The sequence below is a fragment of the Dermacentor variabilis genome, chromosome 4 (genome assembly GCF_050947875.1).
Source record: "Dermacentor variabilis isolate Ectoservices chromosome 4, ASM5094787v1, whole genome shotgun sequence".
Lineage (NCBI taxonomy): Eukaryota > Metazoa > Arthropoda > Arachnida > Ixodida > Ixodidae > Dermacentor > Dermacentor variabilis.
Genome location: NC_134571.1, coordinates 124,571,300 through 124,595,606, shown reverse-complemented (window position 1 = coordinate 124,595,606; position 24,307 = coordinate 124,571,300). Strand labels below are relative to the sequence as shown.

At 48.4% G+C, this 24,307-nt stretch overlaps 1 protein-coding gene across 2 annotated transcripts in view; it reads right to left on the bottom strand.

Annotated features, from left to right (window-relative positions):
• Rim (Rab3 interacting molecule) overlaps nt 1-24,307 on the bottom strand; it is a 158,395-nt gene that overhangs the window by 34,148 nt on the left and 99,940 nt on the right. The window contains exon 6 of one of the 2 annotated variants that reach the window (XM_075690207.1): nt 17,719-17,792. In XM_075690207.1, coding sequence (XP_075546322.1) covers nt 17,719-17,792 — 74 coding nt within the window. Of the gene's footprint in view, nt 1-15,329; nt 15,581-17,718; nt 17,793-24,307 lie in introns of both variants that reach the window. The other variant, XM_075690206.1, reaches the window with a different exon arrangement.

Genomic DNA, 24,307 nt, shown 5'->3' with positions numbered 1-24,307 from the left:
CGTCCGACGTGAAGGTTGCGACAGCACTTTGGAAAATTGACCGCGAGGCGCTACGGCAAACGTTCGCAGTTGGGCGAAAATACGGCTGGCATTACAGACGCAAATGGACCGTTCATATTATTTTTAAAATGTAGTGTTATCGACACGCCTCTGATTTGACCTTACGCGGGAAAATTCACATTCCACTCCAATTTCTGGCCTAAAAAAGAAAAAAAAACTATACAAGAGGGCAATAACGTCCTGTAGCATTCAGGTTGAGTCACGCGCTATGTGGACATGGTTGTCAGTCGCGTTAAACGAACTTAATTACAAACAGCGCCAATGACGGCAGTTCCTATTGAGCCTTGCGGCAATGAAATGTCGCTCTGTGTCATGTAATTAGGCAAGCCATATAAAGGAGAATTTATACAATTTTTGTTCTTTATGTGGACGCAGGAGCATAAAATATTTTCCGGAAATTGCGGCTACAGAGAAACTTAGCAATTAAATCTGCGCGTTAGTCTCGGAGCTCGCCAGTAATACCAGACATTTCGTGTATTAAACGGTCAACACATTACTACATTGACACTTTCGTTTTTCTCTGTCGACGCAAGAGACACTAGGCTAAATAAGACAGACAACCGCTCCTACCGTTTATCAATTTTTTTGCTCTGCAAGCTTAGCGAGTTTCGCCTGATACCGAGAAGAGGCTTAAGGGTACCAGAAACAGATTTAAACTGATAGCCCTAAGAATGTCAGCACTGTCTTCGTTAAAAAGGCAGTTGCCAGCGTTCGTTAAAAGCGACGAGTTCGTAAGGGACCTTCAAGCCATCTTCTCCTCTCTATTTCCGCACCCTATTTCCTGTACCCCCAAGTCCCTCTCCTTTCTCTCTCCCTCGAGCGGACACGACTCGAGGGGCTACTAAAAGCCTCCACATCGGAAGAGTAGCGGCTGCCGACAACCGCTACCCACACATAGGAAAGACGAGGCGGTTCACCAAGGCTGTCAACGCTTACCCAAGGCGCACCATCCTGTATGAGATCGAGGAACACCGGTCACATAAGAGGGATGCATCGACGCACGTCTGCGGTGTCAGTCGGCAGAGGCGGGAAGGAATCGGGACGGGCGGCTTCGTTCGATGGAGGCGGCGAGGCACGTCGGCACGACCGGGTTTTCGAACTCGGTGGTGGGAAGGCGGGGGGAAGCAGCGGGAAAGGGGTGAAGAAAGAAGCCCGCACTAGAGGGGCGGGAAGTCGTGCGGGCACCGACAGGAAAAAGTTGCACTGCCGCACGATAAGCCGCGAAAGCCGACGCAGTCGCTGCCGAGTGTTCCGAAGCGCGCAGTCGCCCTAGCGCGTGTAGACGTGTGCAGGGGGCGCGCGCGTGCGCCAGGGAGAGAGAGAGAGAGAGAAATAAGAAAGAAAGCAAAGGGGAGATGGGAGAGCTCCCGCAAAGCTGGCTCCTCCGCGCCAATACTCTGCTTGCGGAAAAGCGCACTGCGCAGGTGCACACCGACGACGATTTCTGCGCGCGGGTTGCCAGATGGGGGGAGAGAAAGGGCGGACGGCTCTGACGCGTGCGACGGTGGCGGCCGCAGGAGTCGCCCGGCCCTGCACGAATCGCCCCGATTCGAGCGGCAGCGGTTTACACCTTTTTACAGCTTTTCGGCATCATGGTATATTGCGGTGGGCGCAGTGCTTGACGGTCGCCGCTGCACAGCTTCAGCGGTGGCTCGGATAACTCGGCTTTTGTGCTGCTGACCGCGAGGTCGCAGGTTCGATTACCAACCGCAAAAGAAGCATTGTCGTGGACATGGACAGGAGGGACGATCGCGGACTGAGGCACTAGTAGACGATAAAAAATAATAATAAAATAAATAATAAAAACGCAGCGGGTCGAAATTAGTGCGGAGCTTAAGTGTATCCATGTAATTTTAATGATCACTAATGAGTAGTGTTACTGGAAGTGCCACAAACTTGGTTCCTATTTTTGTGTATAGTTACATACGCGATAAATACACGTACATTAAATCTCCTTGTGACCCTCGATTAATGCGTTCTGAAAATCTATTAACCGCGTAGCAAATATTGTTATCGCATGTAGTATTTAGAGGAACGAAAACAAAACAAAAAGCATTGACGCTATTGTATTAATATAGCTTCTTTTAATTTATCGACCTGTGCAACCTCACATGGTTCGCCATCGGAAGCGACGCATACCCATTCTGATCGAGCACACGGTAACAGAAACGTAAGTTACGTCACGCTACATCGTCTTTTAGCTAAGGTCGTGTCACAATCCTCATTTTACAGTTATCTTTCCAGCAGCACATGTGATTGCCGTATTGTGTTTGTTATTGTGCCTCAAAGTATGGAAACGAAACAGAAGTGTGAATGCATCCTATTTTCCTATTACTTAAGTTGTGCCCGACGTATTTGCGACAGCTTGAAGTACAAGATGCCGGCGTGACGGTTGTTTCCACTCGCAAAGTGACTTTCACAGCATCACCTGCAGCAAATGCTCACCGCATAAGGTAAGCTTATTATTTTTTTTTGTAGGACGAGTTCGGTGACGCGAATCGGTGCATCTGTGTCATTTAAATAACTAAAATGATCTTTCTTATTTTCATCTGTTTCTCACATACAGAAACTGAGGAGCTGGAGAAAATGCTCTTGACAGCGTCACAAAAGCGCAGCCCCTCCTTGCTGCGACACATGTACTAAGATATCCCGTAATTCGGCCGAACAGTTCCTCCGGTAGTTATTTAGCTAAATCGCTGTCTTTTCAGTCTGCAACAAACGAGTTCCACGAATAACGCATTGTTACCTGTGCCACCACAATAGTATTATCGCCGTCGTGCGTGTGTGTTTAGCTCAGTCGCTACTTCGTGAGCCCCTTACATGTTTTGTGCGGCGAACGCCATCCTCGAATCGCAAGCAATGCAGCGCCTTGCTCGGCGCCGTCGTACGAAAAGCCGGGTACATTGTTTAGCAGTGATGTCGTGCCGCGCACGCAATGAGTACTTTTGCAGTACTTCTTTTTTTCAGTTCTCTCTCAACACTGGACCACATTTGTTTCGCAAGTGCGGCGAATAGGCAAAATGAAGCGGCAAGTTCAAAGAAAAATTTAGAGAGAGGAGGGGAGAACGAAGAAGTTCGATATGAGCCCAATAACAACGCTCTCGTGTTTCCTTGTTCAATGATCGCAAGCGCGGACACGCCGCACGATTTTCGCAAGGACAGTTGTGTTGCCGAAAAAAAAGTTATATATATATATATATATTCCCGACTGCCGGTGCGTCCGAGTTTCGACGGTACGCGTCAGCGAAAGACGATAGGACAACAAGCGCTCTCAGTTTTGTTTCGGAGCTCATTGTTTTGTTCTAGTTTCAAGTTTCTTTGACGCTTCCTTTTTTGCCTCTCTCTTTCAATGTTCCTTTCTTCTCTTCCGATCATTGTGAGAGACGATACTGTGCCGCGCTGTCTGCCAGAGCTGCTCTCCAAGTTATCGGAATAAAAAGGAAAGGGGGTCGTAATGACAAAACAGATATGAGAAAAAGTAAAAAAAGAACTATGGAGGAAAGTGGGAGGTTGGGAGTGAAAAAGAAAGAAGATGCGCGAAACTTTAAAAAAGGTAGAGTGGGAGATGGGAACGCAGGAACGAAGACACACGGCGTGTCATGAAAAATCGGGGTGAGGGAAGGGTCGAGAGATGTGGGAGGTGTTAGGTGGCGGGTGTATGTCGGCAACGCGGAGATGAAGAGTTAAGGAATAAGGGCGAAAGGAAGTGCGGGTAGCTTTGGAAAGAAAATAAAAAAGGTACACTGGGTAGAAATAAGGAAGCAAAAGTGAAGAAAGCAGGAAATGCGGGAGAAAAAAATGGAAGGAAGACAGTATGTTGCGGGATAGCGAGGGAGAGAGGAGACGGGTGTGAGGATAAGCGGCACGGAGTCTAGGGAAGGACGGTCGAGGGCGGCGGAAGCGGGGCGAGGAGGCAGCGGAGGAGAGTGTGCTCGTCCGCACGCTCGACAGAGGGAGGGAACAACGTGGGGTAGAATTGGGGAGGAGAGAGAACAGGAAGCAGAAGCTTTCTCAAAAAAGGGAGATAAACAAGACGTGGAAAAGAAAGAAACAAGAAGAGCGTTGAAAGAAATAAACGCCGGGCAGAGAAAGGGAGTAGTATGAACGACAGAAAGAGAGCGCATGCGGGACCGAAAGCGACCTTTCTTTCTCCGTGTCCGCTTTCGAAATGGATCGATGCGCGAGTCAGGTCAGCTTCGATCGGCCCCTCTCCGTCGGCTGTGCGGTGCCGGCGGCTTCCTTGCAATGCAACGGGAAGGGCGCCGCTTCTCGATTGCGCGCTGCCAGCGGGCTGCACCGTCGAGCGGCGGCGGTCACACATGGAGCTCCCCACTTCCCCAATTCCCGCTGCTACGGGAAGAAGCTCTCTTCCCGACTGACCCAACGAGGACGGTGAAGGAAAATGGGGGAGAGCGAGGGGGCTGCGTGTGGGAGGAAAGGGGGAAGCCGTGACCGGACCGTCTAACCGGGAGTAGGAGGCGGTGCCCCCAACCGCCCATCTCAACAGTCAACTCGCGGTAGTGGGTGGGGTGGGGAGGCTGCTGCCCCCGTGCCTGGACTGAAGAAAGACTACACAGGGAGCGAAGCGGCCGTCGCGCGCTGTAGTAGAACACGCCGGGAGCCGCCGCCGAGTTGCGGAGAAAGCGGCGAGACAATCGAATAACGAAAACGGGGCCACGTTCTTCCTTCGCCTTCTCGTTGCTCGCCGACCCGCACTCCCTTTAAGAAGGCCGCGGAGGCCCTCACGTGTCTCTTATTATTGCTTGCTTGCGTGCGTGTGTGTGTCGGCTCCGAGGGACGATCAGAAAGGCCCGTACGCGCCGCTCGGCTTTGTAATTGCGTGCGCGAGCAAAGGCAGACGCTCCTGAATTGAGGATGAACTGAAGAACGGAAAACAATGAGCCCGCTGGCGGCGGAGCATTGAGAGCTGTGTACGAATGCGGGAACAAAATAAGGCTCACCGGTGGAAGGTGGGAGAAAAAAGGAATGAGAAAACTGGCATGGCCGCTTAGCAACGTTGGCAAACCGTATGTTCAGGTGCCTTAAAACTCACGAGTCAGCATTGGGCTGCGAAAAAAAAAGTACGTAGTAACGCCTTTTTTATTATCTTTACTTTTTCTTGGAAGGCGTACTCTGCAAGAAAAGACACATTGGCGAGGGGCTCTGCTAATGGATGTTGGTATTTGTCTAGCTGTTACAGGCCGTATGCACAGCTTAGCAGAAAGCGACCGGATTGTCGATGTTCGCCGAGTGGTGCCCTGTAGTCTGCGCTTTAACAAAGAGCATTGTTCGATTGCTCACGGTCTTGTCTTACGAAGTAAAGAAATGTAACGTCTACGTATAATCTGCTAAGCCACTTCCTTTATGTGCACAGCTGTAATCGCTTCATGCGCAGAAGAAAAGGATTGCAAGTCTTGAGTATAGTTTATAAGGTGTGATTAAAAGTGCCTCACAACAGTTTTACTGTAACAGTAGCAAGGCTCTTCAACATATCGCTTGTGACTTCTAGAACATAACCGCCGCCAGCGGTTCTCTGTTGCATGTAGAACCACTGTAGCAAAACATTGCCGGTAAAAACAAAATGGAGGACGCTTACGCTTCGCTTTTAAGAGAGGAACGCAATAGCATTAAAAGATCCCTGACTGCTTCTCAAGCTTCCCGGAAATTGGAGCGTATGTAACCATAATGTATACCGGGAAACGCTGGCCGCGAACGCTATGCACGAAGGCGGGCTTTGTAGTAGAAACGCGGCCTCTTGCTTGGGCCGCGATGCGACGGAGGCGAGCGCCGTCTGGAGGTATTGCAAGGAACCGGGCGCGCCGCTCCGTGGCCACCAAGACACTTACCCGCGCGCCGGCTTGCGCTAATGGCGGACGTCGGGCCGGACTGTGAAATTTATAAACGCTGGAAAAGGGTTTTTTTTTTAGTTTTCGCGTAACAGAATTATGTTTGCCGGTGTAGACAAATTAAAATCCGAGTGATATCACGTCTGTAGGTTGTGTGTGTGTCGTAGCTTACAATTTTTTTTCACGTATTTTAGCTTGAGAAATTCGATTAGTTCAGTAAATTCCCTGCGTCACATGGAGGGCCTGGGTATGCGTGGTTCGAAAATCTATTCTGCCGTAACGACGTCCGACACCAACACAGGATTTTCTGCGACACGGGCTCCTTAACGCCTTTGAGTTAAAAAGTACAAACTATGAAAGAAACAGTGTCCCCTCTTTTATCTCAAACAACGCGCCCTTGCTGGCATGGTAATTACACAAGAATACAGACACTACGCTAGCAGTTTATCAGTACCCATTACTTAACCAGAAGGTGACTAATGTTCACGAAGCAGTCCGTAGCAATGATCCAAAAGAGACTGGCGCGCTTAGGAATATTACTAAAACTCTTTTATTTTTTCCAAAGTGCTGCCAACCACCACACATTTGTCTCGAATTCTACAGAACGCGTTGCCACATCCCGTCCGCTCACGACGCCTTCATCCCGAGTGACCAGAGACGCAGATGATTGATTGCACGCAACAAACACGCTATCGGAAGCTTTGAAGCTCCGCACATTGTATACAACGAAGTGACACGTTTCTGTGGTCTCGAAGCTTGCTAAGGCAAGCTTAGAGCTTAGAAACTGCCACTTTATGAAAGAAAAAAAAAATATGCATCTGAATTATTACACACCCACGGCAGACAGGGTTATACAGAGCGTCGACATTTGCGTTTAGAGGCATCGCGCATAAAGAAATCATGCTTCAAGCTGCTGCTGCGCCAACGGGCAATAATAGCGTGCAATCCATGCCTGTACGCAGTCCCGCCATGCTGAAGTTGTGCGGATCGCGTACGCCTAGCTAACAAGCTCGTGCTGCGTGGCAGGGAAAGCGAGCAACAACAGGCGTGCATACATGGGCGAGAAAGACAATTAGTACGGCACTTAACGTTAGCACAACTGTATACGCATCGCACAAGATTAGTATTAGTATAACGTAGAGTATAATTAGTGTAGCTTATTTTGGTCAGTCAGCATATTACCCTTAGGTGAAATGGGCACATTGCCCTTCGATGGCTGGTGAATGTAACGCGGAAATTCCTATATTCCTGTTGCAACTGCTTGCGCAAAGCTATCGGAGCGTCTTGAGTTTTCACGCATATTATGAAGCATTAATGAGAACCTAAGTTCCTCTCGTCCGCCTGGTTGGCCTGAACTTTTCTTATGAACTTTCATTACCGGGGGGGGGGGGGGGGGACAATATTGCACCATCCCGTGAACCATGGCTGACAAGGCAAAGGTTCGATTAAAATAATAGGCAATAAGAAAATGTGGCTCTTTAAAGGCATTGAGTACCTATGTGAAAAAGGAACTGTTCTGACATTAAAATAGTCGAATGCGATGGGCAGCTGAGCCTGAAGTGGCAACCACGTGGAACGTATCTTCTGTGTATTCCTGTAGCGCGCTGCGGCCTGGAGACTAGTCGCATGTGAAAGGGAGCACACCATATATAAAGCTGCAAACACGTGTACCGTGTTTTCTGCGCATTTACCGACGCGCGCCGTGGCCTGGAGAACAACAGAATGTGAAAGGCAGCATTGCAGCCTAACGTGGCAAGCTTATGCACCGCACTTTCGACGCATTTTTAGGCATGTTCGCGCCGCGCGCTATGAGGAAGCAACAATGAGGGCTCTCCCGTATTTGGACGCCTGAAATAGCAGCAGCTGCACTAATTCGAGCTGCGGTTGAAGCCCTGGGAATCGCGCGGGATGTGCCGCGACGACGCCACGACGACGCCACGACGACAGTAACACGTCAGATATGCGTGCCCCGTGCGATTGTCGCTGCTGTGTAATATATAAGCACGTTACGCCAGGTTTATTCACAGCGTGAATTCACACTCCTGTCCTCACATAGAGGACACATTAGTTGTCTCGCCAACTTCGAACAGCGCGTACTGAAGACTATATCACCTTCGTCACACCGATAATGCCTGCCTTGTTCTCTTGCTTGCTTACATTCTGTATAAGTGATATAGGCAATGAAGTTTGGTGCCCTACGAGATCTACATACTCAGCCAACAAAAATTTGTTACATTTCCTTACGTGGCACAGCGTGACATAGGGTTGCCACATAGGGACCCCACAAGCCGCAGCTCACTTCGAGTTGTGGAGTCCCAACTGTGTAACGTTGATGTGCTACATTTTGCTGATTACCAGTAAACGAATCTGTTTTGCTTTGACTATTGCCGTGACACTACAATTTTCCTTTACTTGTCCACGTACATGAACGAAACTGAAGCAAGCGAGAGCCTTCCCCGCCGCTAAGACAAAGGCACCGGCACGTTGGAGAGAACGACCGACTCGTCATAAAATATTGAACGGGCCGCCCAGTTTTCTTTTATTTTTCACTTCTTCTTCGCTCTCCATCTCTCCGGCTTCTTTTTCCTCCTAAAGTGGTATCGCGTACACTAATGCCCTCATTTGGCGCATCTAGCGAAAAATAGAAAAAAAAAAAGAGATAGAGAAAGAGCGAGAGTGTGTATAAAAGTAGTTGTTGAGCAAGTGCGGAAGAAAGAGCGCGAGAGTGTGTGTAAGTGAGAAAGAGAAGGCGTCGAACAAAGCGCAGGCCACGACAGTGTGCCGCGCACGTCGATAGTGTGGCTAAGTATAGACAGACTCGACGCGGCGGGCTTGCAGCGCTTCGTGTACGGCGCGGCCTGGCAGTTTCGAAATAGCCGCGCCGTGGCTGCTCGCTGGCCAAGGAAAATGGGCGCTCGGTGTGGAGAGGGGGAAGAGGGCACAGTGCAAAACGCGCAGTGGTATAGCCTCAATATTTTAGCCGAGAGGAGAGGAGGGTTTCGCGGTGTTGCAACGGATTATTGTGCGCGTACTTCTATCTTCTATATTTTTTTTTTTGCCTTCTAAGGAGAGCACGCTGGTGTGGGAACGTGGATTCTGCCGTAATTAGCACTTAAGAAACAAAAAGGATGTACGAATTTCCTTGGGAACTGCGCAGAGCGCGCTGAAGATGCGGTTGTCGGCTCGTGTTATACCATAAAAATGTGCTTGGAATTTTCAAGTGTACCTCCGTGAACAGCTCAACTGTACCTTACCTAAACAGGTAGCTATAATGTATTAGGAATTGTTCACAGTTGTCGCATGCACTCGAGCGAAGAAAACGATCTTAGGGAACACAATCCGCCATATGATTAGGAGCACATTTTTAAGCTTTTTGACAGTGACAGTTTCTCGCTGGATTGTGACTGATATCGATTTGTAGCTGGGCCCAAGGCCGGCGTACAGCGCGAATTGCGAACAGTGGAAAAGTGCGGGCCGTGGTGATTTTTGGTATTTAGACTAGAGAGTGGCGTCCGCGCATTTCGCTAAATATTATGTTGTTTTCTTTTGGCTGTTTCTTTCTTGCACCATATACAGAGCTATCAGTGGCGATTGAATTGCTGACTGCCGCTTATAAAAAATGAGACGCCTTGCAAAAAAAAATAAATAAAATGCCGCGTCACTTTGCAATCACAGAAACATGACGTTAATCTGCGGAAGTTACCAATCAGCGTACACTGGTAACTTTTTGTTATCGCTGTCGCTAACATAAACAAGTGTAATGACGCGACAAGGTTCTCGATAAGGTCGAGACCAATGATCTCGGGCTATTCAAGTACAGCGCCAAGTTATGGTTAGGTGAGGTAGCCGGAGCTAGCTAGAGCATACACTAGCCCAACGTGGCCTAACCTAATCTAGGCGAGCCTAACTAACCTAACCCGACTTCATCAATCCAGCTGGTAATCCGATGACAACGGCGTATTTTCCTTCGCTTGACAACCACGCATAATCTATCATTGTCTCTTAACATCCTGCGTTCTGCACTTGAGTGTCTTTCTCCGTTTTTTTTCAATACAGTGATAATATGAACGAATGGAGATGCGTTCAGTTAGCCATTCTATGCTGCGCCATCTCGAACTGCTATAGTGAGCCATAGTTCTCTAACAGTGTTGCCAGATTTACGTACAATTTAAAGACGAGGAAAATGACATCGACGCAAGGACGCCGTCTTTAGTTGCAAGAGTGCGTACACAGCGAACAAAAAGGAAGTGATGAAGCTAGACTCGTTAAATATCAGCAAACAGATAAACAAAAGGCAGGATTCGAAAGACTATGGCGAGCGCTCCACAGGCGTTTCTGCAGAATCCATTTACAACGTCTATCTAAAAAACCAGCGCTTAAACAGGTCGCAGTGCGTATTAACCGAAACCACTGTGGACCGCAGAAAGTTAACGTAAATGGAAGCTACGTCTTAGCAGAGGTTAAAAGAACCTAGCTATACGTTAAAAGAAGGTTTTGTGAATTTCGTTGCATTGATATTCTAAGGGAGAGCAAAGTCATTTCGTACTGCTGAGTGATAAATGAAGAAGTTTTCTTTTAAACACACTTACCGCTCGCGCCGTTTACAAAAATGCCAATGTGCGAGCTAAGAATCGTTTTCTGACCCGTAGGCCTGTTTCATATCGGGGTTGCAATTTCGGCCCGACAATTGTACGTGCGGTGTTTAACGATTTCGAAAGCTTAACGGAAAGCCGATGAATGCGTCCGTTAATAGCGACAGCATATACGTATCTGCGCGATGCGTAACGTTCCATTTCCAGAGGCTTAATTTAAAAAAAAAACACAGAAAAGAAAGACGGGAAACGATTTATGTGAATGTCACAGCGTAAACCGCGGCCATGGGCGAGCAGACCTTCGACGTGCTGCATTTGGCTAGACTTATAGCCGGCACTCTATGAGCATGCTTCCGCCGGACGGCGCACACGATTGTGTTGCGGTAAGCTGTACTAAATTCAGCCACACTGACAGCTCAGCAGCCGTGAGCGCAAATATAGCACCAAGCCTGTTTTCGAGCTTCCATTACGTAAGCGGGTGGCTCGGTAATCTCCCTGCGAAACGCGTAGAGTGGAAGGCCAACGGCCATGCGGGATTCCATATCATATACTGCACAACAATCACGCGGCGCACCTATTGTTCAGGAGCTTACGCAAATAGCACATCGTGTTAAACTTCGACACATTTCGTTAGAGCCGTCGGTATTTTCAACTCGAGAAATATGAGTAGGATCAATCGGAGATGCCGCCGATTGCTGACGGAGACTCGCGCTCTGCAAATGCATTTGCGTTGTGACCCCTAGAGAGGGGACCAATCGTTTTGCGCAGCCACTGCTGCCTTTGTTCAAGAAGTTATTACACGCGCACCGTTGCCACTTGTAGCCAACTATAGCGCTGCTTTCTCGAATGGTTTGTCTAACTTTAGAAACTGAGAAACTGAGGCCTAAACGGTAGGTACGTCTTTCTCGGACAAGTGTGCAAGTGATGCCAAAAAACTTTGGCGCGTAAACGGACAAGGCTAAAGATTAGCTGTCACAAAGCATTGCTTGGACGTTTATTGTGCGAGCAGAGTGCAAGTCAAAGCGAAAAATAGAGCCCGAGAGAGAAAGAGAGAGAGAGAGAGAAAGGAGAATGTAGTACTAAAAAAAAAAGAACTCGAACTTATTTAGCGCACAAAGAAAAGGCTTGCTCTAAAGCACTGACTTATTTCATTTAGACAAAGCCGTGTGCAGCGTTATTTGTATCGGGCAGCTCTCCACAATTTCAAGATTTTTTGCTCTGAACAGGGCTGCCAACCGTCCCGAATTTAGCAGGATGGTCCCGACAACGTAGTAATAAAAGTACCGAGTCCCGACTTGACCCAGTCGGGACGGCCAAATATCACGACTTTTGCTTTTTAATGCGATTAGCATTCTTTGCACTGTGCATCTATCAAAGTCCCTAACCGTTTTCTCGCCAACCTGAGCCACGGATAGCCCGTGGTAAAATAGGTCAGCGCATTGAGCAGCTGTGCTAAGAGAACGGGGTTCGAAACCAACCATTGGACCAACCTGAGTCACTCAGTACGTGGCACTGTGCACTTATGTGCAGCTCTTCCATGAACATCTCTGACGCCGACATTGGGTCTCACTGGGGATGCGGGACTGCATATGTGCCACCGGGTATGCACCGCTCTTCAATGAATACCTCTGACGCCGACTTGGAGCACTACGCATGTACCATTCGGTCTGTGACGTTCTTCAATGAGCATCTTTGATACCAACTTGGGTAACTGGGTACGTGCTGGTAGGTGTCTGCCGCTCTCCAATGAACCTCTCTGACGCCAACTTCGGTAACTATAGGTATGTGCCGATCTACAATTACAAAAATAATGATCCTTTAAATTTATCCGATGCTTGGCGGAATTGAACTCGAGCCACGCGCGAACTTTACGGCGGCGCCACCAGATGGCGCAGTGTGTGCAGCGGGAAGCGCGAGAAAGGAGCCCGGCCTCCACACGTTTTGGCGTTGGCAATACGTTGTGCCGCTACATTGGTTCAATGCTAATCGCATTAACGTCGACAATCATCGTAAGATGAGTTCTGCCGGGATTTCATTCTACTGAACAACAATCAATAAACCACATTTTCTTTTTTGAATGCCAGGCATCTCGGATGCGCATTCCTCTCTTGTATTCTGTTGCATTGTCGTTAACATAAAGGCGATTTTTTCGGGGGGGGGGGAGGGGTTCTAGTTTTGTTGTACGCCCACAATCATTCACAGTAACCCATATATGTATAGATAACCGTGTTAGCCAGGCAACCACTACGCCTTTCTTGTAGATCGCGACGTGGTAGGCCAACAAAAAATATTTGTTAAACCTTCTTGCACGTACAGACTGGTGGCTCCTGGCACTGACAGAGTCGATCGTCGCCAGCTCCTTCCCCCCTTTGCCCCAACCTTGTCCACTAGAGAGTTGGCAACTCTATCTCTGATTGTGAAGAAAATAACTAAAGCACAAAATACGGTGAACAAGAGAAAACGCTCATCTATACTTAGTGTGTTAACACACTGCTCTGGGAAGATGTGGGCAAAAGAAAAATACATCAGCCCATGAGCGAATTTGTAGTTAGTGAAGCGCGTTGAAACAAGTGTACAGAAAAGCGCTGTGAGAATAACTGCTTATTTCAGAATCGAAAAGAATTACTATGGTTGCTCAAAATGCGACGTGCGGGACAACCACGTCCTCCTTATTTACGTTTCGTTAGTTTTTTATTGTACGCTCAAGTCTTCCGAGTGTGTAGCTGTGTCCGCGATATGTCTCTCTAGACTTGCGCTGGTTCTTCGGATAATTTTTTAATGTTGCATCAGTGGACAGGTCACGTGGATTTAACGCAAACAACATAAACCGCTTCTAACGGCCTCTATGAGCGCGTCACACCACTAACACGTTACCGATGCTACAAATTGATCGACTCGCTCCTTAACTAGGATCTGTTCCAACCCTCCTTGAATTATTTTTTTCCCATTGTGTGCTTACCCTATTCCCTACCCCCAAAAGATAAACAAAGAGAAGGACATCAGTTTTGTTGGAAAACTAATCTTGTTTGCTCTGAAACATTTCACATAGTCTGGCAACGTTGCTGACGACTCTACCTGCATTAAGTTGCCAAATGCAGCGCAATCTGCCTTGCACATATATCACGCATCAGTTAACTCAGACGATCTTGACCCTTTATTGGAGCAATCGCGAAGCTTCCCCCTTTAATTTTCGCCCGTAACTTTTGCGTTTACTGCCGGCTTCGAGCTTAAGCCGTCAGGCATCAGACAATACGTTATGAACGTGTAGGTGCTTGGTGCATTTTCTGCAGCATGCGAAGTTTTTCTGGCAGGAACTTTCTGGCGCTACCTACTTTGTAAACATCTCTAGGGTGACTGAAGTTTGACCGTCTTCCGTCTCTTTTGCTGCACATGTTTTCCCGCCAGACTTCGCTGTCGTGCAGAAAAGCACGCTTGCCGGTCAGAGTGACAAGCTGGCTGACCGAACAAGCACCGCTGTTAGCGATAAAGTATTTTTCGCTACGCGGCTGCGCGTTGAGCTGTTATGTGTGGCTAAGCCAAGCTATATGGTCTCGTGCGGCGAGACAGCTTCCTTCACCTCCTCTCCGGCATCGACGAAAGGCGGTTGCGTTATGAACGGTTTGCGACGTACATCCAAAAAGCAATACGAGGCTTTCCGCACGTTAAAGAATTGATCGAGAGATGATGTCGGTCAGGAAGAGCCTTGAATTGATTTTAAATTCATAAGTCGGTGACTCCTGTCTTAACAAAACGATCAAGGTACTAATCAGCTCCAACCGCGTTTTCGTGGTCGGCGTGCAACAGCGAAGCGTATGCTCTGCCCGTGCTCATTTTCTACTGTCACATGCGGGGCTTTCTAAAGAGGCGTCATGCTTTTGAAAGAGCTAACGGCTATGTCCAGAGGTCGCTTATCGAGTGGCACATGAGAAGATATCTTTAGGTTGGATGTAACGGTAAGACGATGTGAGTTACTTTTGGTACATGTTTGAAAGCAAACAGCCTAAAAAAGAAACAGCACTCTATGCGGTAAGGGAGACGCCAGCACGTCACGGCTCTTCCCGCGTGGTGCCTTTTCTTTCTTTTTTTTGCACTCTTTGCTTTCGAACAGTTGTAACAGCTATGGAAGGAGCTATCACAGTTCAGGCGGCAAATAAAGGCTAGCAGTCTATAGGGTTGCAAACGTCGTACGCTCACCATCCAATCTGCAGCTCGTAATTGCAAACACCCGTGCTTAAGGCGCAAAAATAAAATCTGTAATGGAAGCGACTGCCGTCTTAGAGTCGATCAGTGCGGCAAAAAAAGAAAAAGAAAGCAGTAGAGCTGACACGCATCTGAGAGCAGCATCGGCGTCGGCAAACGAATGTGGCGTGAGCTCATAAAGGGGGGAAACTCAAATGGGGTTGACCCCTAGCAGGACCTAAACAACGCCCGGTGCACGTAAACACAGATCACTTAAACTTTTCATGTGGCATACAAGCACTGCGGGCTAAAAAAAAGATGCACGTAGGCCTTGCACCATACTGTCCGAATGCACCGTGGCTCAGCGAGCGCCACAAATAGCCGTGTAAACCAAATCAGTGTCACTATATTCGTCACTGGAGCTGTATGGCTGCTGCTTATTTATGTATTTGTTTCGTTTTAACAGCGTGGTTGCACACTCCAGATGAACGTCGGCTCGACTGCTTTCAGCGTCTCCCGCTTCTGCGTGCCTGTATGGCTGCGCAGGCGCACTCGTGTGTTTCTGTGAGTGTGTGTGTGTGTCTGTACGTGCGTGCGTGTACGTGTACGTGCGGGTGTGACCGGGGAGAAGACGGCGGGCGCGCGTGTGTACCTTGAGGCACAAGTCCTCGTTCAGCGTCGCGCTACTGCTGGTGTCAATGCCCGAGTCCTTGGTGAGCGCGTCCCTGCAGCCTCCGTGGTCCCGATTGAAGCGCACCGTTTTCTTGCGGCACGTGTCCGCGGAGCCGCTGCCCGCGCTACAGCCGCCGCCGCCCTTGGGAGTAGTCGCCGTGGCGTACGCGTAAGGCACGCTCGCCGCACCGCCCCCGACGGGGGGCACGCGCGGCGCATACGCGCAGTCACCTGCAGCCCGTGCACGAACACGTTACACGAGGGAGAGAAGAGAGAGAGAGAGAGCGAGGAAAACAATTCCCACACGGGGACCCTGCCGTCAGCCTGACGTCGTCGCGCACATTCTCATTCTGGCTCTCTTAAAGACTCGAACAGCACAGTTGTCTCCCAGAGCACATTTAGCAAGGAAAAAAAAAAAGAAGAAAGTTTAGAGAAAGTGGTGCTGTCCTGGTTTCTGCAGGTACGTAGGTATGCGGTAAGTAGAACTCGCTGGGTAACAGCTGACCCCTGACAACAGCAGCTGTTTGGGTTCTGGGCACCAGAGCTATAGCATGACCTGTAAGTGAGACTGGTAGGTGAGGGAAACTAGAGGCGCGACGATCAGGTAGGTGACAGAAAAGAAGCACCTCGCCGGTGACCGTCACCTCGGCTGTTTGCAGCAACCGCTGTTGCGACGTGGTGAGATTCAAGAGTGTATCTCAGCATTCCGAGCTATGGAAAGGTTGCGTCGAATGTCTTTGGATCGTGCCTATATGTGAGTTGCGGAGCGTAGCTTTCGCCTAAATTATTGTGGGCATACAAGCAGGAACTACACCACGCCAGAAGTCATTAGCGCTGCAACAAAGCATCCGTAAGCTACACCGCAAATATTGTGGTGAGAATCGGAGCAGAAACAATTGCTCGTGCTTGCACGAGGCTTTCGCCCAAAACCAATGCTTCCTTTAGAAGACGCCTGCCGCGCGTTAGCCGACAAGCCGGTTCCGGTTCTTCTCCTCTTTCCTCCTCTCCACCAGGGTCGGCTGCGAGCGCTAGTTGCGGCGGTTGCTCCAAACTAGAATCACGTTCCCCTGCCTCCGAGATTTTAGCGGCGTCGGTTGCAATCTCAGAGGCAGGACCCGCGGTCTCTCGTCAAGCCATTGGTCGAGCGCACGCGAGCCTAATAATCGACACTTCATCCGCAACAGGAAGTGGGATCGGCAGGGAGCGCCGTCTCTCCGCGACTACCCTGAACCTACAGGAACCTCCGCTCCAACGGGAAAACCAGCGACGCGGCAGGCATCTAGTAAAGGAGGCATTGTCAAAACATAAGCCATAAAGAGATTAATCCTAAGTTTGAACACGCTACTGAGAAGAAAGGTTCGGAAAGAAAACAATGGCTAGCTGATCGGCCGAATATCTAACCTGCTTACATGGTGCGTGTAGATAACTTATCTGCGTCTCGAAATTATGCTGTGTAAGCCCAATCCGCGGCTATCTAAGCAGTCAAAGCAACTGTGAAGTGCTGTTCGTAAAAAAAGAAGCGAAATTCCCTGTCCAGTTCATGACGATTCCTTATGATCGAAAAACAAAACTAAACTGAGCTTGCAGAAATCCTAACCTAACGGCTATCAGATTATATATATATATATATATATATATATATATATATATATATATATATATATATATATATATATATATATATATATATATGCTTTTTCAGGGGGAATATAAAGAAAACAAGGGGGAAAAGTACGGGGCAGAGTACACAAGTCCGAAGGAAACGTGCTTTGCTTGCATGACATCCATATTAACATACCCATCAGATATAGAGCCACACTCGCGCAACAAAAGGCATCGCGAAGGATAGACGCACACAGTGAGAGAGACACAGAGACAGTGACAGAGAGGGAGGAGCGGGGAGGGATAATACAGCAAGTGCAACGCGTAAACGAGCCATAACGCGTTACGTGTGACGAGAGGCTAGAAAAAAAAAAGGAAAGGAAACGCAGGAACGTGACGCGCAAGAAAAAGAAACGTGACGACATTCTTTTTTTTTTTTTTTGAGCGCGGGCACCACGGAGAATGAGTGAGGCATACGCACACACTAACGGGCAGCTAAGAAAGGAGGAAAAAGAGGAAGTAAGGCAGGGCAATAAGTGCGTGAGCCACACAGCACGGTACAACAGCACGTATTGGAGGAAGGAGACGCAGCAGCTCAGCAGACAATGCAAAAGAACGAACGACGCCGACGACGATGACTGCCGGGCGAGAAAACACGAAGACAAAAACAGCTGGGGCGAGAGAGAGAATGATTTTGGCCGTTCCTTACAAAAACAGAAAAAAAAAAGAGCACGAGGCTCTGGCCCGGCCGGGAAGAAATGGCTCACCGAGAGGAATTTTTTCATTTTGGCATCGAGTATTTCCTGCTGCTTCCACGTGCGATTGAATACGTCCGCCTCTCCTGTGAGCAGCAGCGGCAGCAAGCAGCATTGTGGTGGGGTTGATGGGGGGAGAAGGGGAAAAATGGGAGGAAACAATAACAACGGAAGTTCCGCGGTCAGCTCAGAATCGTTTCGCCACGCGTTCAGAGTTTGCCCCCCGCCTCCTCCCTCGTACGTCTCCCCACTTCGTCCCCAGAGAGATGCTGTATCTCGCTCTCCACTCACAGAGCTGCTGCAGCCGCAGAGAATTGGCAGCGCAGTTGTGAAGCATGCGTTCGACGAGCACTGAGACATTGGGATAAAGAAAGGAAAGGTCGTAGCACCGCTTCTCTCGAGGTTACATTACCACGCAACGGGGAAGCCACACCAGTGCAATGCCGGGTAACCAGTGGCGTTTCCCTTTTCGACGGCGTCCGCTCGCCGATTACGCGCGAGGTACATCTGGTACCACGGTGCAGCAAATGGCGGACACCATTTTATCGATTACGCTCGCTATAAATATACCAATAAACGGAGGAAACTATACCAGTGCCATAAGTCTTTGTATCTACGGTACAAAGGCGTTAGCCTACGGCTTCACAGATACCGCATTTTCTTTTTTTTTTGTTTACTTCATGTTTACTGTCATGAGAGCGGATATACTTAGGCTTAACAGCTGGAAGGACCTCATCATCAGATGCGCGCACATTTGACGTAAGTTTCAACAGGGAGCGACGCGCGTACTGTCGTTTTTTTCATGCAAACACACATTTTTTCTTTTTTTTTAGGTTTGCCTTATGGACACTGAGTAACGCTAACTTTCATATACGTAGGCAAGCTTCATAACGCACTGCTCCCACGATAAAGGAGTCAGGTTTCCCGTTTGATATCTGTAAAGTTCTTCAGACCATCAAAACACATTTAGCTTTTGTTATTTAGACATCATCAAAAAAAAAAGAGAGAGAACAAGGTGTGGAACGAGAGAGAGAGAGAGAATGCATTTGACCTCGTCAAGCCCCGACAGTATGCTGACAGTATCATCGTCCAGTACACTCTTCACAGCAGTGCCAGGACGGCAGGCCGGATGGGCGCTCCATCTCAGGTCTGTCTGGGCGCATTTCTCTGAATAAATTTTCATTCTCTCTCTCTCTCTCCGCAGTCTCTCGAGAATTTAACAACTTCGCGGCAAACTACGCCTGACAACCGGGCGTTGCCCGCCACTCCGCGGCAGAGCACGACTGTTCAGGGAACGCCACCGGGCGCCGCCATGCGCTAAAGCCACTCAACGGCGCACTACCCAACCGGCCATCTCACCAATCTACTCGCCTTTCAAAGCAAGCTCCCAACCGCCAACGCCGCGGCGCTTTTCACAGTTCATTTCACGCTCTCATTTATGTTAGCATCCATTGTTGTGCCCTCCTCGTCCCTGGAAGAAGTGGGAAAGCAAAAGAGAAGAAGGAAAAAAGAAACGCAGAAAGGACTGCCTCCGCTTCCTTTTATCGTCGTCTCGCCAACTATGGCGCACGGCGTTCGTTTACACACGCGCACCGGCCGTGACGGCAGGCATTGCGCGCGCCGAAGTTACAGGGCGTCGCCGGGAAAGCGCGCGCTGGGAAACGGCGCATTGCTCAACTCTCGCTGGGAACTCAGCCGACCGCCCGCCGCGATGCGGCGCATTATTACGCACGAAAAAACGCAGCGCATTTTTGAGCGAACATGTTTACGCACATTTTTCCGCTCTTTTCATTTGGAAGAGAGAAAGGGAAGCAAAGGAAAGATACGAAAACAGCGACGACCGTCCATCTGGAAGGAAAAAAGAAGGAGGAGAGAGAGGGAAAGAAGGAAGGACGCTCCACATCTAGAGAACCACCTCCTTCCCCATTAAGAACCTACAAAAACATCAGCGGCGGTACCGGCAGCGATGTAGCAGCGGCGGCGGCAATGGTTGAAACAAAGGGTGCAACGGGAAGAACGGGATGCAGCGCGGGGAGGGAGAGAGAAAAAGCGAGAGGGAAAGAGAGAGGAAGAGCGGGTCAGGCTCGTTTTCGACGACGACGGCGCAAGCGGCGGCGTCGGCCGCCCTTGATGCCAGACGCACCCGGGAGCTAAAAATAGCCCCCGCGCGCGCCCGCTGCACACACCGAGTCCCGGAGCAGCAGCCGCCGCCTCCGTCGCATCCCTTCTTCCTCATTCGCCTCCCCCTCTCCCGTTCGTTCTTTGCTGCGCACCCTCGCGCCGCTTCGCCGCCAGCTCACTCCTTTTGCATTCCCCGCTTCTCCTTTCCTATCTAGATGCCGTCCTCTCCCTTTTGCGTTTTCCTCCTCCCGCCTTCCCTCTTTTCCCCAGCCAGCCGCCGCTTCCCCATCCAGCAGCAGGCGGCGTGAGCGCGCGCCTCTCCATCCTTCTTGGTGCTATTGATCGAAGCCTGCAGCCATGGCTCGGCTCCTGCTGCTAATATTAAAGTGAGCGAAAGGGAAGGTGGCCGGGAGGGGAATAAGGGGCGGTAAGGAGGGAGGTGCGCGTGTGTTCCCAGGCGGAGAAGACTGCCGTACTATGACACAAATATATGGGAGAGAGACAGACGAAGGAAGAAATAAGAAAATTAGGGAAAAAGGAAACGCGTGGAGCAGAAACAAGTGGACAGTTGAGGGAAGAGGTGGAAAGAAAGCCCGGAACGGCCTGCTACACACTGTGTGCGTCAAAATAGCTCGCACGAGAGGACCAGGAACAGGCGACGAGTAGAAAGAAGAAACAAAAACGGAGTAGTGGTAAATTTGTACGAACATGGAGGGGGAAAACATAGAAAGGGAGCGAGGAGAAAAGTGGCGTGAAGGAGGTGTAAACGTAAACGTCGACGGACGAGATGGGGGCGATTCGAAACGTAAAATAAAAATGCGCACGACGAACGCTGCGAAGAAAAGAGGAAGATGGGGCGGGCGAATATACTCTAGAAAGTGAAAAATAAAAACTCACTGCGGAGCACAGGAACACAATAACGACGTGAGAAGCAGTAAGGGCCGTTGCATGTTCGAGCGACAAAGACGATGAGCAGAGGTGCGTACCCGTTTAAACAGGGAAGCGAGTGATGAGTTAAAAAAAAAAGGGAGCAGGAACGGCACAATAAGGCGAAGCGAAAGCTCTGATTCGAGAGAGTAAGGATGACCCTCTTCCCCGCGTCACAGTGCAATTGGGGAGGGTTTCCTATGAGACGCAAAAACTCGGAAGGAAATGCAAAGGACCGAAGAGTGTTTGCCAGAGAACGAGGAGAAAACACGAGTTTGCCATAGTCATTCGTTGTGCACTTTCTTCCTCTAAAGAAAAAAAATATCATGGAAGTTTGCCGCAAGAAATAGGAAGGCCAGAATGGTCGAGACGCGTGCAAGCACTGCGAAATGTTCCTCATGGCGCGTAGAGCGAAAGGAAGAGAAAAAGTTCTGGCTCGATAAGCACGCGCCCGGTCAGAGTGATAACAAAGCCGTATAGAAAGGCCGTTTGTCACGAAATGCGGTACGCGGCTGCTAATGGTGCGAACGTTTGTCTCAACTGGGCAAGGCAGGCGCACTTTGTTGCGGTAAACAAAAGCAGTGATATGCGCGTTCGCTATTTGGCTTCGGTAAAGCTTTAACAGCGTTGCAGATGTGGTACGTATGATTCTCTCGCGGGGAGACCAACAATCAGATGGCGTTTTGAACAAATGCAGAATTGTGTGTATAGTTGATTTTTTCTCTCTTTTTTTTTACTCTTATCGAGTAGCTGTTAGCATAAAATGTTGCCAGTAACTGCGCATTTATGTGCTCATTACAAATTTTTCTGCTTTCCCACTTCCGCTATTTGAGTCTTCCAGTTCGCCGGAGCAAGAATCGGCGTCTCTCTTTAGTTCATCAAGATGTCACCCTGCCAGTTATGCTTAGCCTACTCTTACTGCACCTGCACTCTCCCTTGGCTAGAGGCTTCCCGTAAGGCGTCTGCATACAAAATTATCTCTTTATTCAGCCTCTGAGTCCTTGTGAACGCCTTATTATAGGCACACTCATACTATTATCGCATTAAAAGAAAGCAATACCCAGAAAAGGACAGTACCGCGGCTAATATTTAATAAAAGGTGATATGACATGAAATTGCAAAAAAGACATGAAACTAAAGGCAAACAATTCCCACAAACTTCTGGCAATCCGCCACCTTGTTGAAATCGATTTATTTTCTAGCGGAACCACACACGCCTCTTTCAGGCAAACAGGCGTTCAATAAAACAGATGGCCAGCGTCAACTGAAAAGTCGTAACCGACGGAATTGGAGGCTTTTTCCGCAGCGAACTAAACATCTTCCGAACTTTCAGTCGCAAAAGGATCGCTGAGATTCAAAGTACTATTTGGGTGTTTTAAAAAGAACTGGCTAATAATTTGAAGCCAAGGACTCCTTTCGTCGAGAAATGCTGAACGGAATTTCCTCCTTTCGTGACCGTACTCTGATAAACGCGCTTAAGGCGACAGACATAGTTACTAACTCTTTTACCGCGATTCGTCTAATCAAGGCCTCCACACGGTGCTATAAGCTTTCTTTTCACCGCAAGTGTCCGATTTCTTCTTGAACAGGTGGCGCTTTATTTTTTTGCTTATATGAAGAGTAAACTTAAACTAAACCGCTCAGCAACAAGGTTTATTTGCATTCATGGTGGGATATTGACGAGCTGGCAAAACGGAAGCATTACTTCACATGCATTTATAGTTCTGGTGTTCGAAGTCCCCTAACTTGGGGGAACAATATACTGAGATCCTTGGAGTGCATTTAAAGCAGTGAACTCAACTTCTCTGTAATCTAGTAAAAGTTATAAATCGCGATGACTCTCGATAAATGCTCACATTTAATCGATGCAGTGGTATTCCCTACGCGCCACGTTCTAAAAAGAAGTGATAAAGGTCTGTTAGCTGGCAGTTTGGTTTCATCAGTGTTGCCAAATAAGTAAATAAATAAATAAATAAATAAATAAGTAAAAACACTTGCAAAAATGGCCTTAAATGTAGATATAAAGTACTTAAAACTGAAAAGACAGAGAGCTAATCATCTTGCCAAATTATCACCGCTTTTGAAGATAACTTTGTTTGCCTAGTGCTCTTCATAATCTTCAAAAGCAGTTCAGTTATCTAAATTGGCACAACGTCCGAGGGAAAGTGCGTGGTGTGCTTCTGGAAAAAATGATTTTTTGAGAGGTTATTTTTATATTTCATCGTTATCTAAATGTGCCGTCGGAATCAGCCTCACATAAAACTGTATTCGGATCCTTTTTACTCGTATACCTGATCGTAAGCTATCCTGCACATGTGTTTACGAATTACTACTTTGTACAGACGTAAGTGATAATGAAAAGCCATTCACGTTCGTAAGATATGTGTACGGCTAGCGATCGTAAATATTCCTTATGTCACTGTAGCTATAAGTGTACCAAATGGTGTTAAAAAATAAAGTGTGTATATTTTTTTCTTGACAAAGTTTGACAACCACCCTGGGCTATCGTCTAGGGCTATAAACTCGAATACATTATTCGAGCGTTACTACAGACTAAGGAACACCTAAGAAACAAATTAAAATTTAACTGTCACTGAAAAACATGAACGATCAAACTCCCGTATTTATTTATTTATTTATTTATTTATTTATTTATTTATTTATTTATTTATTTATTTATTTATTTATTTATTTATTTGTACTAGAAATCGGTGTACGACGTTTCAGGTTCTACAAAGAAAGTGACATTGCGAGTGCCTGCGGGTTAGTGAGCTGAAGCACGCTTACATCTGCAAATATTTGGGCACAGGAAAATTTTGGACCAAGATTCTTCAGGCTTTTTGGTTACACTATTACGGAGAGGAAGCCCTGCGCACTAAAGGTGGCTGCTATACTCGCGGAATACTTTCTGGGGCAATGATGGAAGGACTAACGAGGCAAAGCGCGCCAGAAGTAAGAGCTCCCGTGAAAAAAAAATGTTTCCACATTTTCATCTGCGTTAAATTTAGTCGAGGAGAAGGAAACATAAGCTTCTCATTTACAACAGCAGAATGAAATAAACCACACCGGTGTGCGTTAAACACTACTTCTTTTTTCCCCGCTTTTCTCTTGCGCGTTTGGGCAAATGCGAAACTGTCGCACCGTAGAAAAGTTGCGCTGATTCAGCATCTGTTCCGAGAAACCGAAAGCGCAGTCGAACTCTGCCGCACTACTTGGCGCAGTGGCGCATGCGCAGAAGCTCTGTCCCAGTGGCTTTCTCCTCGTTGCCGTCGAAAGTTGTCCACCTGTACGCCCCCTGTCACAATTCCCTCGCTTCATTTTCTCGACTCTTATGTACAGTGAGGTCCGCTGTTAAAGGGAACACTCAGATTTGGGACACTCAATTTGCTGGCGCCCTGGCTACGAGTGGCTGCGGAAACAATGTGAGTACACTGCACAGGTGTGTCGAAACGCGTCAGGGCTAGGCCTAACTAGTTATCTGCTGCAAGTCTAGGCGTGTGTACTTTAGCGAGAGAAGGAAATGCGCAGGACATACTCAGCGCCCGAGTGTTCT